This window comes from Malaclemys terrapin, chromosome 2 (assembly GCF_027887155.1).
Source record: "Malaclemys terrapin pileata isolate rMalTer1 chromosome 2, rMalTer1.hap1, whole genome shotgun sequence".
NCBI lineage: Eukaryota > Metazoa > Chordata > Testudines > Emydidae > Malaclemys > Malaclemys terrapin.
In genome coordinates this window covers 171,485,066-171,506,444 of record NC_071506.1, presented here as the reverse complement: position 1 = coordinate 171,506,444, position 21,379 = coordinate 171,485,066, and the positions used below count along the sequence as shown (strand labels likewise).

At 44.0% G+C, this 21,379-nt stretch overlaps 1 protein-coding gene across 2 annotated transcripts; it reads right to left on the bottom strand.

Moving 5' to 3' along the window:
• Positions 1–1,955: 1,955 nt before the first annotated feature.
• PDCD6 (programmed cell death 6) lies at positions 1,956–21,179 on the bottom strand. 2 transcript variants are annotated; one of them, XM_054018569.1, is made up of 6 exons: positions 21,008–21,179; positions 15,087–15,148; positions 9,055–9,099; positions 6,791–6,949; positions 4,256–4,365; positions 1,956–2,503 (listed from the first exon to the last, which is right to left on the bottom strand). In XM_054018569.1, exons 1-6 carry the CDS (start codon positions 21,094–21,096, stop codon positions 2,405–2,407), a joined length of 564 nt encoding a protein of 187 aa, XP_053874544.1. In that variant the 5' UTR covers positions 21,097–21,179; the 3' UTR covers positions 1,956–2,404. The 2 variants fall into 2 exon arrangements, with proteins under 2 accessions (XP_053874544.1, XP_053874545.1); XM_054018570.1 differs by having other exon boundaries at positions 6,797–6,949.
• Between the last annotated feature and the right edge of the window lie 200 nt (positions 21,180–21,379).

The following is a 21,379-nucleotide window of genomic DNA, read 5'->3' as shown; positions in this document are numbered from 1 at the left end:
GGCTGAGCCCAGCATGAGCCCCATTTCCACTAACTGTGCAAGGGAAACAGCACTGTTTAGTGCTGACAGACCCACAGGTTCAGCAACCTGGCCAGCCAATAGGGTTATAAAAGATGCAGCCCTGCAAAGTCCTAGATCGGGGTCTCAAACTCACATGACCACGAGGGCCACATGAGGACTAGTACATTGTCCCAAGGGCTGCATTTACTGACACCTCCCCCCACCGCCCTCAGCCCTGCCCCTCTCCACCCCTTCCATGAGGCCCTGCCTCCTCCTACCCTTTCCCTGCCCCCATTCCAACCCCTTCCCTGAAATCCCCACCCCAACTCTGCCCCCTTCCTGCCCCCAGGGGTGTGGCAGCGGCTCAGGGCAGGGAGTTGGGGTGTGGGGTGCAGGAGGGGGGGTGTGTGGCAGGGGGTCAGGGTGCACAGGGCACTGTATTGGGGTGCAGCAGGGGGTTGGGGTGCAGGAAGGGTGCAGCGGGGGCTCAGCTGCAGGAAGGGTTGGGGGGGGTGGGCTCTGGCCCAACACATACCAGGGGCAGGGCAGTTCCCTGCCTGCCTGCCCTGCCCCCATGCCGCTCCGGGAAGCGGACAGAACCTGAGGAAGGAGGGGCACAGGGTGTGTGTGGCTGTTGCTTCAGGCACCGCCCCCAGTAGCTCCCATTGGCCGCAGTTCCCCATTTGGTGGGAGAAGGCGGAGGGGCCACAAGGAGCTTGCGGGCAGCAGAAAATAACCCTGTGGGCTGCATGCAGACCCCGGGCCGTGTGTTTGAGACGCCTCTCCTAGATGAAGGGAGAGGATTGGACAGAAAGGCAGAGGAGGTCTGTTGCTGCCTGATATGCCACCAGCACAGGAACAGCTGGTGCTGGCATTGCCTTCCTTGGTACTGAACTCAACGGATGCTCCAGGGCCAGATCTCTAACTGCCATGCATGATACCAGGGAGTGATTGACAGACAAGCTCCATCCCATGCATCAGCATTCACAGCATGCTGGTCTATGCTCCTCCTGCAGGAGGCAAGCAACCTACAGGAGCAACGATTGGTGTTCTATTACCTTCTCCTCCGAACTCCACACAGCGCAACTTCTCCATCTCTTCAGAGAGGTGCCAGCAGCAAAATGGCAGCACTCTCTGAACCTGAGGGCAACCTCCAATCCAATGTAGCCTCAGTGCTGAAGCAGGGCCCATGGCTTGTTTGAGCAGGTGCTGCTTTAGGCAAAGATCCCTCAAAGTAAATAGAGTAAAACGCTAGGAGGCTGTACTTAGCTAAAAAAGGTAGAGACCCCTAGGCGAAGTTTTCTGTCAGAGGGGCTAATGAAACAAAAATTTCTATTTCTAATGGGGAGAAGAAAAAGAAAAGAGTTAGATATTTACCTAACTATACTGCTTATATTATACCTAAAGGTCAGTCATACAGGGGCACTGCTGGTAGCTCTGACTCAGACCAAGGGTGGTTGAGAAAAAGCTGAGGCAGGGTGGGGGAGGTTTGGTCGCACAACGCTAGTTAACTGCTAGTGGCAGCGCGAGACAGGGAGGGTGCATATGTGGCCAAACCAGGCACTGCTGTTTGAATTCTCCCACAGGGACGCAGAATCACCTCAAGTGGAGCATCCACAGGGACATCACTCAAAGAAGAAGCTGCACTTAGCTAAGAACCAAACAATAGAAAACTGAGCTGGAACTAAATTGGTCAGGCATAGCAGGGAGCAGACAGCAGACGTTAAAAGGAGGCTCCAACCCAAACCCATCCATGAGGAGTAAAGAACTAAGGGTCTGGACAATTGCTGGCTATTGAGCCTGGCAGGAAGGCAAGCTTGCTCTCCTGCTGATGAGGAGATTCAATGACTCAGCACACCTGAGGCTTAAGTTCAGCCATGAGGCACAAGAGCAGGGATCTATCAGAGCTGCCTTTGGAGAAATATCCTTATGCACAAAAACTGGACAGGACAGTGTGACTGTCTAATGTCTTTACTGTTTTAAATTCTGTATTAAAAATTAATACATTAAATTCTTATAAAAAGTAAGGCACATGCAAACCATGTTGTGCAACTTCTGTCTGACCTTTAAATCCCTTTTAATTAACAAGCATTATTACTTTAATTTGGCATTTCTAAAAAAATATTTTTTCCCCATGCATGATAATCTGGAAAAAAGTTTTTAGCACCCACATCACAAACAATTCTAAATTTTGCACTAAGTGTTGATATGGCCATTGTTGCTACAGTAATACAACATAAAAGCTGAGCAGCTTGAGTACAAACAGATTCTGAAGCTGGTGACATACACAATTTAAGAGAATGAAACAAGTTATATCCATTTTAGTCATATTCAGTAAGTGACAAGATTTGGCAACTCCAGTCTTTGTATCACTAACGTTCAACCTCATTCGCACTGGTCAGTGTCATACGATGCCAAAGACCATGGAAAGATATTGTTCATAAGACACTTGAATCCAGCCATCCTGATCAGTATCATAGCGCCTGAATACATCAGTCAGCCTCTGGAAAGAAACAGAAAACATTACTGAATATAGGGAAAGTGTTCAGATGAATGTAAACTGAGGTTTCTGGGATGCATTTCCAGCAAGAACAGATTAAGAGCATTCCTTAGGGTGATTGTTTGGGAATTTAGATTCAATGACTAAGATAAAAGGTGGTTCTCTTTGCTCTTACCTGGTGGGCTGGTGGATGAATAAGCTCCCCCCTCAGACCTCCCTGTGACATACCATGTCTTGAATTACATTTTGTTATGTATAATAATATGTAGCCTTTGAATTGTATACATTTTCTTTAGCATCCAGCTCAATGTTTGTTAATACAGGACTGCCAAGAAATTCAGGGGGCAAAATTACTTCTCCATTGGAGAGATTCTCAGGCTGGTTCAACAAGCACCTTTGTACATTTGAAAAGCAAATCTTGTTCTCTCTTATAAGCTTGATGGGTCATGTGCTATATCATACTTGCATGTAAATAACCATGCGTAGTTATGGTGTCGCATAAAAATAAAGAGGCCTAGTATAAAAATACTATGGAAACAAGTTATCACTTTAATAATTTCACTATAACCAGCAACTATGCCTGTCAATCATTAAACATCTCTACTATATTAAACCAGAGTTTGGAATTACAATGCATAAGGCGGTGAATACTGACTAACATTGCAAATGTTTTTAGAAAACTACTGATGGTTCTGCAGCAGGAAGACAGAACCACCAATACTATAGAGCTAAGGAGATGACCCACAAAGAACAAAATGAAAATACTACTTGTCACTCACTCCTTTTTCTGCATGCTGCACATTCGTCCACACCTTGTGGAATAAACACTGACAGTAAGGAAGAAACATCACTCAGAAGGCTGCAAAACTTTAGACAGTTTGGTGTTTTAGCACCACCTTGTCTCACTGAATCCTCCAGATTGTTTTCTGAATACCACAGTAACAGAGGAATGCTGAGAGCTTTTCAGTGAGAGATCATTTAGTCCTGCAGCGTGGGCTAAATGAAAAATCTAACGCTGACTGAATGATTGAAATTCAGCTCTGAATTAAGCTTTAAAATACAATTCTATATTGAGGAGTGGCTACAAAAATATGATGGCTTCTTACACACAATTTATGTGCAGAGTCAGTTATATCAGCTTACTTTACAGATAAAGATTTTGCTACGTTTTACTTCTATTGAGCTTGCAGAGCCAATACAACTATGCAAGAACAACTGAAATAATAAGAATTAATTAGATTCTAGTCAGCAGGACAAATTCTATTTTAGTTACACCTGTGCACCCCAAAAGACAACAATGGGGTTGCATGAATGTAAGCTGAGGCCGAACCTGGACTGGACAGCCTTCATTGCCACGAGCCACAAGATAAGAATGCAGCTTGGCTTTCAAGGGCCAGGATGAGTTTTGCAAGGCCAGCAGAAAGTTAAAAAAAAATAAAAAAGGCAAGTTTTTCTCTAGAAGGCAAACACTAAGTCACTTTTCAGACAAGAAGCACTTAAGACATTGAGGTCTGTCATTTTGCACTTATTTGTATTATAGTAATGCCAAGAGGCCTCAAAGCATTTCAGGGCTCAAGATCGAGCTTTAAGATTTTTCAAGGTTGATCAACATAAGGATGTATAAGCGCACAGCACAGCATTCCTAGAAGGTACTACATTAGTCATGTCAAATTAGATTCCTGATCCAGCACATGCTTCAACTCCTGTACAAATCATGGCTTCCCATTTTGACAGTAGATGTATTTCTTCTATTACCTGCAACACAACACAGCACTGAATGAAGTCATCAAAAGCAATTTGTCCTCTTCCTTGTCTGTCAAATTTCCGAACAAGGATATCATAGAATTGATCAGATAGTCGATATCCTTGGAAGAAAAAAAAGATTACAAGATTTACATGACCAAAGCTGGGTAGTTTATATAAGAGCATTATAACACACAAAAGCAAATGTGCATAAGTTATGTTGCCACAAATAGACAAGAGTCATTAAGTAAATGTAAAAGTTGTAGAACAGTAATCAAACTTAAATGGATATTAGAATACATTCATCTACTGAAGAAAATGCTCCAACAAAATAGAAGCAATATAAAAAACATGTAATGATTAAGAACATGACAAAAGAATGAATTGCAATCTCAATGAAATGAAATACTACAACCAATTTTAAATGATTATGCTGTTAGAAGGAAAATTAAAACAAGTCTTTAGGGCTGTGCTCAACGTATTTTGTATTTAAACATTTTAATATCCTTTTTCATTGAAGTCAATTGAACAAATTGTTATCCTCTGCATCAAGTGAGAATGTAACTGTGCTGTAATAGGATGGCACAAGCTGTTGTTTCCAAATGCCATTTTCTGTTGTAGTCACAACTTCCAATTACTGCTAGGTGATACAAATGCCATGACGGAGCAGCCAGGAAGACCAGGAGTTTTGCTAATTACACAGTGAATTATTTTCAACCAATATTTTCTTGTTTGAAACACCTGATCTTTTAACAAAGCTCACTTAAGAGTAAGCTTAGCATGTGAGAATGTTAATACTTCATGTTTATAGAAACACTTATCACAAGGTCTGAAAAGTGTTTTTAGAAAAGTGGTCAAATTATCTCATTTTACAGATGAGGAAGTGGGGATAATGTTAAGTGGGTTTGAGAGGAATTACTTAAATATTCTGAGGTCTTATGTCAAGTAAAGAAGAGACCCTCTGGGGCACTTCTAGCAGAAGCTCTGTCACGCACAGAGAAAAGCTCTGGAACATGTTCTACTAGCAGCCTACCAGAGTACAATGAAAGAAGGGATACAGTCAGTTGTGTGCCGTAAGACTCTCATAGATCCCTTTGATCATGTGGAAATGTGAGTTTACTAGAACCTGTCACAGCTGTGCCTACTGTAGGTTTTCAGACGATATAGGGGTAGCCCATTTGATAGTTTCTGCACAGCTGCGTGAAGAGGGATGGTTAGAACTGGCTTATCTTTAAAATTCACAAGGATCATTCATTCTCCTTTGAAAGAGGCAGTGAAGAAAGCATTAGCAATTCAGACACTTTTGTTAACTGTAAATATAGCAGGTAAAACAGCCAATCAGGAGGAATTATCAAAAGGAGGGTTCAGAGCCTCTACAGTTTTTATATCTGAAAATAGATAAAAATAAAAGCTTCCTAATCTCAGCACTTGTAGGGCCTGATCTAAAGCCCACGGGAGACTTCCCATTGACTTCAGTGGGCTCTAGACAAGGCCCACATCCTAAGGGGAGGTGTACTAGAAGACCATTATAATAATCTTAAGGTTGTTCTATTTCAGAAGATTTCACTCTTTCCACCGGGGGGGGGGGGGGGGAGGGGAAGGAGGGAGGAGAGAGAGGAAGAGAGAAGAAGAGAACTCTTCCCCTTCCTCCTTTACCCCCACTCGCCTTAGCTAGCTTACAAGCTGCTTTACACACTAGCCTAACTCTTAGCAGTTCTGGGGTATACATAATGATGTGGCAATTTGAAGAACTAAATGTTTTAGAGCAATGGTTCTAAATAGATTTGATTCACATTTTAAAAGGAATTCAAATTGCAAAACAGCATGACTTCTCCATAGCAGAATGAAAGTCTTAATTTTTATGTTTTCAACAGGTTACATACAGGTTTCATCGCTTCTCGGCTCTCTATGAGCTGAGGGGTGAAAGCATTATTTAACTTTACATATAAAGGTTAAGAACTTATAATCAAAGCAAGATTTGTGGAATACAATTCAAAAGTTACTTAATATAATTGAATATTGACAACTATCTCTGGAAATATATAGGTGCCTCAAGTATCCCTGAGAAGGGAAACAGGTTTATCCATTTCTCCAACAACTGTTTTTCCTTGTAATTAAATTTATTCCTTAAAATACTTGCCAAATTTTAAAGCCCGTAAATGCTTTATGACCAATGGCACAGTGAGCCACTGATTAAAACATTTATAACTGAAATGCTGGTAAGACTTTTAGGGTGTTTAATAAAGTATGAATTTAAAGAGTTACACTAAGTTTGCACACATTGCTTCCCATTAATTATTTTTCAATTTTATTCAGCAGAAGAGTTCAGATGATCTGTAAGCTGCTCACGGCACAGATGTCAGTCTTTTGTGAAGTGCCATATACATCCAAATGAGAAATAATAGCTACATTACAACTCAATTATTTCTTACAATTGATTATTCCATTTTGTCACAACTGCGAAGTGGCACAGCCTTAAAGGTATTGTAATCTAACACTGGACAAAACCAGCCGTTATATAGCAAACTATAATTATAAAAAAATTACCAAAACCTGTTAGTGCTTGCTTTAGTTCATTTTTGTCAATCATTCCAGAATTGTCTCTATCATACGTTCGAAAAACATTCTGCCAATCTGAGATATACTTCCAGACTCCAGTGAATTCATTGAAGTTCACGCCACCTTTGTTTTCTCTGTCAAACATGGCTGAAATAAACATAACTGAAGCATTAATACGTAAAACTATACTGAAGTCTTTAGTAAGATTTTGCGATCTTCAATAAGAGATGGGTTGGACTGGCTGAGGAGGTGGTAAACAAATGAAGCGGAGGAGAATTTGTGAAAATAGTGCTGACCTGAAGAAAAAGTAGAAGAGTGCATGAAAGCAGACAGGAGAGGAAGTGGTGAAATGGCAAAGAAGGGAAGATAGGGAAAAACACAGGAAGTAACTGAAGAAGGCAACATGAAAGAGCAATTGTGTGACAGTGAAGTCTCCTAGGGATCAAATCGGTGACAGATTAGCATGAAGGTTTTGCTCTTCTGCAAGGAATTGCAAAGCAAAAGTGGATAGAAAATCCCCCCCCCCCCCCCCCCCCGAAGGATTCTTTTGCATTCAAACAGTCTGCAGTGGAAATTTCTATGGCTTGTTTGGACTATTAAAAAAAAAGGTTTATTAAACAATATACGTAGGGTCCTACCAAATTCACAGTCCATTTTGGTCAATTTCACAGTCATAGGATTTTAAAAATCGTAAATCGCCATTTAAATCTGAAATTCCACAGTGTTGTAATTATAGGGATTCTGATCCAAAAAGGAGTTGGGGTGGGTTGCAAGGCTTTTGGGGTGGGGGTTGCAGTACTGCTACCCTTACTTCTACACTGCTGCTGGCAGCGGCTCTGCCTTCAGAGCTGGGCAGCTGGAGAGCGGGGGCAGCTGGCTGGCAGCAGCAGAGAAGGAAGGATGGCATGGCATGGTATTGCCACACTTACTTCTGTGCTGCTGCTGGCAGGGTGCTGCCTTCAGAGCGGAGTACCTGGCCAACAGCCACCCTCTCCGGCTACCGAGCTCTGGAGGCAGCACAGAAGTGGCAATACTGTGACCCTAAAATACTATGACCCCCTAAAATAATGTTGTGATCCTCCTGTAACTCCCTTTTGGGTCAGGATCCCCCAGTTTGAGAAACACTGATCTACCCTGTGAAATCTGTACAGTATAGGGTAAAAACACACAAAAGACCAGATTTCATGGGGGGACACCAGATTTTATGGTCCACGAAGTGTTTTTCATGGCTGTGAATTTGGTAGGGCCCTAAATATAAAATAGCACCAGACTGGAGATTTAATTTCAACTATATACTTGAACGGATTTGAGTAAATAATTATAAATACATTGTGTATAAACTGTGTGAGGGAGGAACATAGACATTTTTAAAGTTCCATTTGTTTGTCTCTTGCTATACCACTAACTTGCTACCAGCTTCTTTTGCATTGCTGAGAATTATTCCAATAGTTATCAGAAGCTTTCTGCTTCTCCTCCCCCATTTTGGTCTTTTTTTGAGGTATAACATAGGATCAGTTTTTCTGCTCAATACAGACACTCCCCGGGTTACGCAATCCTGACTTATGCAAATCCGCACTCACGGAAAAAGTCCCGTAAGCTTAGAAAGTGGTTTTTTTTTGCGCACGTAATCGTGGGGTATATGTTCCTGACTTACGCAAAATTCAAGTTACACAAGGTGTTCCGGAATGGAACGCTTGCGTAAGTCGGGGAGTGTCCATATTTGTACTTAGAATAAAAGCTTTAAAATTGTTCCCAGTGACTTACTGGTATTAAACATGAAGACAGTGCTACTGTCAAAAATCTGTGACTTTTTCCCTACATTTCTGACACTTGCCATTTTCTCAGCTGTCTTTTAATCTTCCCTAAAAGTTGCTCGGGCAAGTGTGTGTGGGGTTGTATATCCCTAGTCATTAGTATATTTTCCATAGGTTTTCAAAACAGATGAGGTGTCACTAGGTCTTAGACTTTATTTCTTCCTAATGAATAGCTTTTTTGGAATGGGGTTACTGGAAGGGAGAACTGAAGTTTGTATTAATGATGTTCATAGTATTACAAACAAAGCAGCTGCAAAGATCAGCTATAAAGAATACATTATACATTGTACCATGTACTTTCAGTTTACTGTTGATCTAAAATGGATGTAACTAAGTGCTGCAGCATGTGAAAAACTTAGCCATCAGCTATAGAAGATAATAAAAATGTTATTTAAAATTACATACTCAGGATATGTCTCATTGTACAGTTGTACTTACATAGGATTGACCTGACAGTTGCTGGATTAAATGGAGTCCATGTTCCTGAAACAGACAGAAAAGCAGCATGGTGAAGCTTTAAGATGAATAGGAAAAATAACCATAATTAAAAAAAACACAAAACACCCAGATGACAACCTAGCTAGAAAGTTCAGAGCTAGATCTCTGAGGGGCAATAAACAAAATAATAAGGATGTGATATCTAAGGGCTTGTCTTCACGTACGGCGCAGCTGTGCCGCTTTAGAGAAGATGCTACTATGCTGATAGCAGAGCTCTCCCATTGACATCACTACATGGGAGGGTTAGGTCGGTATAACGACATCGCTCACACTCCTGAGTGATGTAGTTATACCAATATACAGTAACTCCTCACTTAAAGTCGTCCCAGTTAACGTTGTTTCGTTGCTGATCAATTAGAGAACATGCTCGTTTAAAGTTGTGCAATGCTCCCTTATAACATCGTTTGGCAGCCGCCTGCTTTGTCCACTGCTTGCAGGAAGAGCAGCCCATTGCAGATAGCTGGTGGGGGCTTGGAAACCAGGGTGGACTGGCCGCCCCCATCAGTTCCCTGTTCCCCTAAGTTCCCTGTGTGGCAGCCGCCCAGCAGGCTATCAATTGCCAGCAGTTCAGCTGTCACTCCCCCCACTGCCATGTGCTGCTCTTGCCCTCTGCCTTAGAGCTGCTCTCCTGCTTGCTGTGCAAGGGGGGGAAGAAGGGGGCTAATGTCAGGGTGTCACCCCCCCCCGCTCCTGCTCCCCGCTTACCCCAGCTCCATAGAGCGGAGAGGGGACGGGACATGCCGGGGCTCAGGACGGAGTGTGTGGTCTTTTGTCTGGTGAAAAAAATTTCCCTGGAACTTAACCACCCTAATTTACATTAATTCTTATGGAGAAATTGGATTTGCTTAACATTGTTGTGCTTAAAGTCGCATTTTTCAGGAACATAACTACAACGTTAAGTGAGGAGTTACTGTAGGTCTCTAGTGTACACTTAGTGGCCTTAGTTTCAGGCAATCTATGGATTTTTTTTTCTGAACAACATTTTATAACTTTTGCATACTAATAGGAAAGTAACTCATTCTGCAGGTTGTTGAGACACTACTGCAAGAATCAGGAAGGAAGCTTATTCCCCTTTAGAAAGAACTCAACATATTACTGTTCTTCCCCATTCCAGTGCCTGGGCCATAAAATCAATAAGTAATTATAGTAATATCACAAGTGGAACATTTTAGAAAATTTTCAACTATGAAACTTAATGGGAAATTAGATCTAGGAGTGGAGAAGACTTGTGGCACATTTTCGAGACATGTTTCTTACAGGGCTTTGGAGCGGTGTTCCAGCTCTAGACAAAAACCTGCAGCTCCACTGTTCCGGAGCTGCTCCGTGCTCCAGCTCCGCTCCAAAGCCCTGGTTTCTTATAGAGGACAACGAATATTCCTAGCCATTCAGGGAGACCTGTCCACACCATTGATAAATCCCTATTGACTGTATCAGTTGGCCTGTGTGTGTTAGTACACACTAAACAGTTTCCATCAATTTGCCAAGATGTTTCTACTTACAGTACAGGAAAGAATTCAAGCAGGCCACATGTTTCATCCTGAGAGAAACTTTGTGCAAAAGAGACATGGGAGGTGGTAAGTCTTGCAACTTAACAGTGGCCACTGTAATTGGCAGGGCAATAGTTCTATAATAAGAAATTTACACTAAAAGAGAAGAGGGTGTATTTGTAGTTTCTTGGACAGTTGTGACAAAGTGGGTATTTTCCCTTGTTATGTTGTATGTGAGCCTATGTGAGTCTTACTTTTGAGCCTGTGTGAGTTTTACTGTTTTGCATGAATACTGCATGTGCCTCAGTTTCCCTGTGCGTTGCACCAATGTCTCAGTGGTGGGAATAAGGGTGAGACACTTTGGCTTAGACCCCTGGGGCAGGTGAGGCTGCTCCAGCTGCCTGCATGTATGCTATGGCCGGTGCCCTTCATAATCTGAGACCCAGGAGGGGGATGCAAACAGGTGACGACCTGGCGACTCTTTGCCTGGGAAGTGAGACAAAGACCAAGATGAGGAGCAATGGGGGGGAGGGGGGGGAGGGGGGAGAGAGAGGGTGTCGTCCGAGGTCAGGTCCCTGGAAGCTGGACAGTCTGCTTGGGGGGACTGGAGAGGGGAGTCCAGGATGTCTGACCTGAGATTCCAAGATGGACTTGGCTGAAAGTCACTAATTTCTGTTATACATGCTAGCTGAGAGTCACAGCTGACTGCGGAGCTGGGGTGCAGGGCTCTCTGACTTCCCCAGGAGCCCTGCCCGGGTGGACTTGCTGCAGGAAGCGCATGGTGTGGAAGGGGATGCTGAATGCTCCAAGGTCAGGCCCAGTAAGGTCCAAGCTGTGTAAGCTTCTTGCCCTGGCAACAGTATGCTCAGAGAGAGGAGGCATGTTACACCAGAGTCCTGGCTGGCTTCATATGGAATAGTTCCAGAGCATCGCCCTGGTGACTCTGTGACAACAGTGAAAAGCCTATGTACTGCCAGCAAATAAGAGTTGGACTAGATGACCTCCTGAGGTCCCTTCCAACCCTGAGATTCTATGATTCTGTAAGAGACTTCCATGGAGAGCAGAGGCCTAAGCCATTATTTTTGTAGAATTTAGGTTTTCAATATGCTTTGTGGCCTGTTTTCATTCATTGCCAGTGATATGCTCAGTAATGAGGATGACCTTCCAAACATGAACCAATGCCATGCTGACAGCACCAATGGTTGTTACTGCTGCTCAAAAGAAGCAGGGTGGTGAAAACAACTCCCCCCAAGAAAAATAACCCAGTAGTTTTTTTGTCTGGTTCTTTTTCTTGAACTCATCACTGTGATTTACATAAACCCAACAGCCATTCATAAGAACATAAGAATGGCCATATGGGGTCAGACCAATGGCCCATCTAGCCCCATAGCCTAGCTTCTGACAGTAGTTGGTGCCAGATGCCTCAGAGGACATGAGCAGAACAGGGCAATTTATCAAGTGATACATCCCCTGTCATCAACTCCCAGCAGTCAGAGGTTAAGGAACACAGAGCCAGGGACCATCTTAGCTAATAACCATTGATAGATCTATCCTCCATGAATTTATCTAATTCCTTTTTGAACCTAGTTATATTTTTAGCCTTCACAACATCCCCTAGCAACAAGTTCCACAGGTTGACTATGCGTTGTGTGAACAAGTACCTCCTTATGTTGGTTTTAAACCTGCTGCCTATTAATTTCACTTTCTCCACACCAGTCACGCTTTTACAGACCTCTATCATATCCCCTCTTACTCATCTCTTTTCCAAGCTGAACAGTCCCAGTCTTTTTAAGCTCTCCTCACCTGGAAGCTGTTCTATACCCATAATCCTTTTGTTGCCCTTCTCTGTAACTGTCCCAATTCTAACATATCTTTTTTGAGATGGGATGACCAAAACTGCATGCAGTACTTGTGGGCATACCAGGGATATATAAAGTCACATTATGATACTTTCCATCTTATTTATCTATCCCTTTCCTAACATTGTTAGCTTTTTTGATTGCAGTTACACATTGAGCAGATGTTTTCAGAGATCTACACATGACTCCAAGATCTCTTTCTTGAGCGGTAACAGCTAATTTAGCTCCCATCATTTTGTATGGATAGTTGGGATTATGTTTTCCAATATGCATTACTTTGCATTTATCAACACTGAATTTCATCTGCCATTTTGTTGCCCAGTTTTGTGAGATCTCTTTGCAGTCTGCTTTGGAGTCAACTATCTTGAGTAATCTTATATCATCCGCAAATTTTGCCACTTCGCTTTTACCCCCTTTTCCAGATCACTGATGAATATACTGAACAGCACTGTCCCAGTACAGATTCCAAGGGGAACACCACTATTTACCTCTCTCCATTCTGAAAACTGACCATTTATTACTATCCTTTGTTTCCCTCCTTTTAACGAATTATTGATCCATAAGAGGACCTTCCCTCTTAGCCCATGACCGCTTACTATACTTAAGGCCTTTGGTGAGGGACCCTGTAAAAGGCTTTCTGAAAGTCCAAATACACTATATCCACTGGACCACCATTGCCCACAAGGTTACTGACCCCATCAAAGAAATCTAATAGATTGGAGAGGTATGATTTCCCTTTACAAAAGCTGTGTTGACTCTTTCCCAATATATCATGTTCGTCTAGGTGTCTGACAACTTTGTTCTTTACTATAGTTTCAACAAATTTGCCTGGTACTGAAGTTAGACTTACTGGCCTGTAATTGCCAGGATCACCACTGGAGACTTAAAATCAACTGCCATTATATCCTGGGAGAAGGGAGTTGGTGGAATTGAGACTGGTTAGGGATACTTGGTTTGTTAGAATACAGAAACTTGTGGAATGTGGGCAAGGTATCTGTTAATGCATTTATATAAACTGCCTAGCTTATCTGTTTCAGTCTTTCCAGTGCTGAATTCCTAAGTGGTGATTTCTCATATAACTATATCCAATGTTCGAACTGCTAACCAACACTGTAAACAGGCAAGGAAGAAAGGCATATAGAAATTTTGGCAGTTGTGTAACAACACTGAAGTGGGTCACTGGGAAAAAAGGTTAATTTGAGGAATTTAAAGTAAAAGAGCTGGCAAAGACAGGTTTCTAAAACCATTGTAAACAAATTATGAACAAAAACAGTGACCCAAATTTCTTCGGTGTCTCTATTTTTGCCACAATTTTAAAGTTTCACCCTTTCAAGCAGGCTATTCTAGTTATGGGGAAAAGAATAGGTGATACAGTGAGTAGATCCTATTATACCAGGTAAACAACTAATTTATTTTTGCTATTAGTCAGAAGACTTATAAAATAATGGCATTTTGTACTCCACAGTAAGTTTTGTTTCCTAAGTATATTTCAAGTCAGATGATTAGTAATAAAAATTATATTTTGTTCCTGCTAGCACTGCAACCCAAATGTCACTTGGCCTCACCTTCACCACAGACCCCTTGTGCAGGAAGGGTGACAGAATTAAACTTTGGAACTTTCCCACATGACAGGAAATGGGGATACAACAAACAGCTACCCAACGTGAGCCTCTTAGATGTTCCAGAAAAAGGCATGAAATTACCAGAAAAAACTCTGCCCACTGTAGTTAGACATCAAAGATATATGAGCAGCACCTCAGCCAAATGTAACCAAGGCTTGTCTACACTTGAAATACTACAGTAGGACTGGAAGAGCTCAGTGCGGCTTGAAAGCTTGTCTCTCTCACCAGCAGAAGTTGGTCCAATAAAAGATATTGCCTCCCCCACCTTATCTCAGGAAGCCCTACTGACAGACTAAATAAATGGCTTTGTGAAGCACTAATGAGAACACTTTACCACCACCTCCTCCTCCCTTCTGTAACATCCAGTTATTTCTCTCTATTAAAACCATCACTGACCATTAGACCTCTTACCATCCTAATTTCCTGCACCAAGGTATGCAACAAAGATTACATGTGCAGCAAGACAGGTTCGAAGTGCTCCTGTAAAATTTTCCTGGACTATACACTGGTCCTAGTTAAAAAAAATGAAGGGCACATTCAGAAGCGATGAGTGAGTAATATGGATCATGATTACACCTTAATTCCTGTGAACACAAGGACAGCTGGAGGATGCTATACTTATGCTTTTTCTCTCTAGAAAAAAGATCCCAATGCAGAGAAACTGACAACAGGAGCTGAGCTTGTGCTATTAAAACACATCAAAAAACCTAATAGAGAACATTTAAAAAAAAAAAATCCAGTTCCTCTTTAAGGTCTGAAAAAAGGAAACCTCCTGGGGCTATGAATTATACATCTTATCTGTCTCCGATTTTTGTTTTGCTCCCTTTTTTATTCACTTCTCAGTCGATCATCCACTGCAGAATTGCTCCCTACTACATGTTCAGATTTTCAGTTTCCTTTGTACTACTTAGAAGAGATATCTCTCATGTAACCAAAAGGTGGGATAAGAAATGCATATGCTAAATGTATAAGAAGCTTTTTTATTTTTGCTAAGTCACACTTACCATTGGATAATGCCTGCTGAAGTTCACTGTCAGATATTACTCCACTCCTGTCTTTATCAACCCTGCAAACAAATACAAATTTTAAAGATTTCACTTAAAACAATTTTCTTAAGTTACACATTTTAAAATGAGAGAATTTCAGTAATAGTTTGAAAACTGTTCTTTTAATCAGAAAAAATTGATACTACTTTCAGCCCAGGTCCAGCAAAAACTTAGACCTTGTCTACACTAGAGTTTTGTTGACAGAAGTCAAGTTTTGTTGACAAAACAGTGGAAGTGTACACACTTCAATGCTCCTTCCACCAACAAAACTCTCCTGCTTTGCTAGTGAAATAAAACCACCTTGACTAGAAATGTAGAGCTTTTTAGAGTGAAGTTATATCGACAAAGTGTCAGTGTGGTTGGTTATATCACTATAAATGACCTCCAGGATGTTCCCAAAATGCCCATCCTGATTGCTCTGGTCAGCAGTTCAAACTCCGCTGCCCTGTAATCAGGTACACAGGCATCCACCCCTCTCCCTAAGCGCAGGAATTTTTGAAATTCTGCTTTCTGTTTGCTCGGCGTAGAGAGCTCATATCGCATCTTCCCATCTGACCATGGCAGCTCCATGAACCAAACGTTCTCCCGTTTGAAGCACACCGGAGCTGTTGGATCTGCTGAGTATATGCGGAGGCGAGACTGTGCAGTCCCAGCTCCACTCCAGCAAACATCAATGGGCTGAAGCAGGCGTGCCAGGAGGCAAGGAGTCACTCTGGTGCTGCGCCGAAGACCTGCCGCTTCTATAAGGAGCTGGACCCCATCCTTACCTGCAACCCAATCTCCATGAACCCCGTGGATAATTCAGCGGGGCTGGAGACAGTGGAGAGTGGAATCAACCCTGAGGACGAAGTAGTGGACGAGATGGGACAAGGTTGTCCAGAACCTCATCTTGACCCCAGGGGATTCGAGCCAGTCCCAGCACTCTGTCTCTAGAGCGCATGATAAGGAGAAGGGAGATCTGGTAAGTGATCTTTTTGAGTTGATGCTGCTCAGTTATATGAGGTAGAGCTGTCCTTTGCTTTGTTATATTCTAGAAGTGGGTGAAGGGATAGAAATGTACACAACTAGCAGTTTTTGCGTGTACTTCACATTCCCCTGTGCAGCTAAGCAGTGCTGCAGAATAGTGTGTTGATGCACAATGAGATTTCACATAGGAATCCTCCATAGAGATCTCTAGGAAACTTTCCTGGAAGTACTCGCCAATCCTTTGCTCAAGGTTCCTTGGCAGAGCCGCTTTGTTCCTTCCCCCATTGTAGGAAACTTTCCTGCACCAATCGGTAATCACTTGTGCAGGGACCAAGGCGGCACACAAGTGAGCAGTCTAGAGCTGCATGCATCCAGGATATGCACCCTTTCATCCTTGCTTACCCTCAGGAGTGAGATATCGGTTACAATGACCCCCGCCTGTTGAAAGTGGTGGCAGAATTTACAATTTTGTCTCTAATCACCTACAGTGAACCCCTTAAAAAAACACCTAAACCCTTTGCCCTATCTTGAGCCCCTCCCCCCCCCCCCCCCGGGCTGAACTAATCATGTTTAAGGCATTTGCTGAGCCCTGTGCTTGCCAAGAGACAGTGAGAAACTGATTCATATGTAAAAAGAGGTGTATTTTACTAGCATGATTCAATGCCGTGAGTGCACTAACAATCATGCTTCTGTTTATTGTTTCTTGTGCTTCTGCGGGTGTGGCCTTCAGGAGAAAACCCCCCCACACACACACTGGTGAAATGCCTCCACCAAATAAGGAAATGACCAAGGAAGAGCAAGGAGGACATGTTTCAGGAGGTGCTCCAATCCTCAGATGACGATAAGCAAAAACCCTAACCCCCATGCCCCCTGTTCTGTCCTTCTGATATATTTTGTACCCCGGAATGATTGTGTCCCATTGATTGTCCCCACTTCGCCAGGTTTCTTTGATGCCTATTATATCAATATCCTCCTTTAACACAAGGCACTCTAGTTCACCCATCTTATTATTTAGACTTCTAGCATTTGTGTACAAGCACTTTAAAAACTTATCACTGTTTATTTGTCTGCCCTTTTCTGATGAGTCAGATTCTTTTTTATGTAAATGTTTTTCATCTGATCTGGCCCATACTTTATCCTCTTCCATCCTCTCCTCCTCCCTAAAACCTAGAGAATCTCTATCAACAGACTCTCCTCTAAGAGAAGTCTCTGTGCGATCCACGTGCTCCTCTGCAGCAATCAGCTTCCCCCCATCTTAGTTTAAAAACAGCTCTGCAACCTTTTTAATGTTAAGTGCCAGCAGTCTGGATCCACTTTGGTTTAGGTGGAGCCCATCCTTCCTGTATAGGTTCCTCCTATCCCATAAGTTTCCCCAGTTCCTAATAAATCTAAACCCCTCCTCTCTACACCATCCTCTCATGCACCCATTGAGACTCTGAAGCTCTGCCTGCCTACCTGGCCCTGTGCATGGAACCAGAAGCATTTCTGAGAATGCCACCATAGAGAGCCTGGATTTCAGTCTCTTTCCTAGCAGCCTAAATTTGGCCTCCAGGACATTTCTCCTACCCTTCCCTATGTCATTGGTAACTACATGTACCACAACCACCGGCTCCTCCCCAGCACTACACATAAGTCTATCTAGATGTCTTGAGAGATCTGCAACCATCGCACCAGGCAGGCAGGCAAGTCACCATACAGTTCTCCCAGTCATCATAAACTGAGCCATCTCCCATAATATCACCGTGGGATAAATACCCACAGTGCACTACACTCACTGTTGATGATAGAGCATAACTGTGGATACACTCCACCGACTGAAGGAGTGTCATGTGAACATGCACAAACAATGTAATTATACCGCTCTTTGATCAGCATAACTTGCTCAACAAAACTCTGAAGTGTAGACAAGGCCTTACGCATGTGCTTAACTTGACTGGTATGAACAGTCCCACTGAAGTCAGAGGGGCTACTTGCAGTCATAAAATTAAACATTTTTAAGTATTTGTAGAATTGGGGCCTAAAAGTTGTTTTCTTATCCTGCCTGATAAAATAAGAAATCTTGTCTTCTATAAAGCCATTCATTACAAATTTCAGAGTAGCAGCCGTGTTAGTCTGTATCCGCAAAAAGAACAGGAGTACTTGTGGCACCTTAGAGACCAACAAATTTATTAGAGCATAAGCTTTCGTGGGCTACTGCCCACTTCTATATATGCATCCGAAGAAGTGGGCTGTAGCCCACGAAAGCTTATGCGCTAATAAATTTGTTGGTCTCTAAGGTGCCACAAGTACTCCTATTCATTACAAAGCTGCTTATTATGTAAATATTTTATAGGTATCACAAATATAAAGCTTTTAACTGGTGATAAAAAGTATCAAGGGTCACAGGAATAGGAAGAATAATAATGAATAGAAATGAATATAGGTACATTTACGAATGAATAGTCAAAGACACTGGTAAGCCACTGCAAAAAGCAAACGTAGTTTGGGTATATGCCACAGAAGACAATCAACTCAACGATATTTAAAAGGAGTGTGAAAACCTGCGCAATGAACACTGAACTAATGTAAAAGAAAAGCCAGGAAATAGCTAGATGAAAGAAACCCATATTATTAAAACCAAGCAGGTGGAGCACTGCAAGTACTGAGAGTGACCTTTGGAGGAAAAATAATCAATATGTTATAATCCCCTAATCATAGGTTTGGGCATAAAACACTTTAAGGATGAGCTATTAATGCCTATATGGGAGAAGTCTTAGGCTAGGTCTACACTACCTGCCTAAATCGGCGGGTAGAAATCGACCTCGCGGGGATTGATTTATTGCGTCCCGTTGGGACGCGACAATCGATCCCTGAATCGACGCTCTTACTCCACCAGCGGAGGTGGGAGTAAGCGCCGTCGACAGAAAGCCGCAGAAGTCGATTTTTTCCGCCGTCCTCACAGCAGGGTAAGTCGGCTGCGATATGTCGAATTCAGCTACGCTATTCACGTAGCTGAAATTGCGTATCTTAAATCGACTCCCCCCTGTAGTGTAGATGTACCCTTAGAAGAGCACAATGTATGATGCTCATCAAGCGCTCCAGCAAGAGTGAAATACAGTGGGGGAACCTACAGTCTGTTTCACGGTTGCTTTTCCTACCCCCAAAATGAGGATTAGGCCCCACGTTTATTCTTTGTCCCTCAGGATCCCGCAATAGAATATCAGAGTTGGAAGGGACCTCAAGAGGTCATCTAGTCCAACCCCCTGCTCAAAGCAGGACCAATTCCCAGCTAAATCATCCCATCCAGGGCTTTGTCAAGCCGGGCCTTAAAAACCTCCAAGGAAGGAGACTCCACCACCTCCCTAGGTAACGCATTCCAGTGTTTCACCACCCTCCTAGTGAAATAGTTTTTCCTGATATCCAACCTGGACCTCCCCCACCGCAACTTGAGACCATTGCTCCTTGTTCTGTCATCTGCCACCACTGAGAACAGCCGAGCTCCATCCTCTTTGGAACCCCCCTTCAGGTAGTTGAAGGCTGCTATCAAATCCCCCCTCATTCTTCTCTTCTGGAGACTAAACAATCCCAATTCTCTCAGCCTCTCCTCATAAGTCATGTGCTCCAGACCCCTAATCATTTTTGTTGCCCTCCGCTGGACTCTTTCCAATTTTTCCACATCCTTCTTGTAGTGTGGGGACCAAAACTGGACACAGTATTCCAGATGAGGCCTCACCAATGTCGAATAAAGGGGAACGATCACGTTCCTCGATCTGCTGGCAATGCCCCTACTTATACAGCCCAAAATGCCGTTAGCCTTCTTGGCAACAAGAGCACACTGTTGACTCATATCCAGCTTCTCGTCCACTGTGACCCCTAGGTCCTTTTCAGCAGAACTGCTACCTAGCCATTCGGTCCCTAGTCTGTAGCAGTGCATGGGATTCTTCCGTCCTAAGTGCAGGACTCTGCACTTGTCCTTGTTGAACCTCATGAGGTTTTTTTCTGCCCAATCCTCTAATTTGTCTAGGTCCCTCTGTATCCGATCCCTACCATCTAGTGTATCTACCACGCCTCCTAGTTTAGTGTCATCTGCAAACTTGCTGAGAGTGCAGTCCACACCATCCTCCAGATCATTAATAAAGATATTAAACAAAACCGGCCCCAGGACCGACCCTTGGGGCACTCCACTTGAAACCGGCTGCCAACTAGACATAGAGCCATTGATCACTACCCGTTGAGCCCGACGATCTAGCCAGCTTTCTATCCACCTTACACTCCATTCATCCAGCCCATACTTCTTTAACTTGGTGGCAAGAATACTGTGGGAGACAGTATCAAAAGCTTTGCTAAAGTCAAGAAATAACACATCCATTGCTTTCCCCTCATCCACAGAGCCAGTTATCTCATCATAGAAGGCAATTAGGTTAGTCAGGCACAACTTCCCCTTCGTGAATCCATGCTGACTGTTCCTGATCAAGTAGCGCTACGCCCTGTACGTGCTCAGCCGCCCTCAGAGCTAGCGGCTCAGGTGGCACTTCACACACCTCCCACCCTCACCGCTGACATGGGAGGGGCTGCACTTCAGGGCCTGTCCGCACACAGCCGCTGCACGTCCCCCTCAACCAGGCCAGTGCGGCTAGACCGGAAGGCCCCGGCGCGGACAGGTTGGGCCGGGCTCAGTCCTAGCGGTAGCTATTCCCGCACTGCCACAGGTGGAGCCGCCTCCGCCCCGGGGCTGGGCTGGAGGAACTGACCCAGCGATCGCGGTGCTGCACCGGGCCGGACGCGGCCTTTGCGGAGGGAGGGGCGGCGAGACTCAGCTGGGTGGGGACCCGCGGTGGCAGCCGGGTCTCGGCGGGGGGTAACTCGGCGCCCCGGGGCGTTTGCTGCTGGCGGGGACACCGGGGTAACGGCAGCCGCGTCACCGGGGCTCTCACCTCTGGAACACGCTCCACAGGAAGTTGGGCTCCTGCATACCCGGGCCACCGCCCGCCGGGCCGGGCCGATACTGATACCCTGCTGCCATCGCCCCGCACGCCGCACAGCCCTCCTCGCTCGCAGCAGCTACCAAGCTCGACAACGGTCACGGGACCGCAAGCTCTTACTTCACTTCCGCTTCCTGCCCTATAGCACAGCGTTCCTGCGGGGATCACATGACTAACCGGCATTGCGAGCGGCCTGGCTCCGCCCCCGGGATTCCACAGCGCGGAGGGGAACGTATCCCATCGCCCCCTGTGGGGATTCTAGGAGAAACCCCGCCCCCTCTTGCCCCTGGCGAATCTTGGAGGCGGAACGGCTCTTCTGACGCA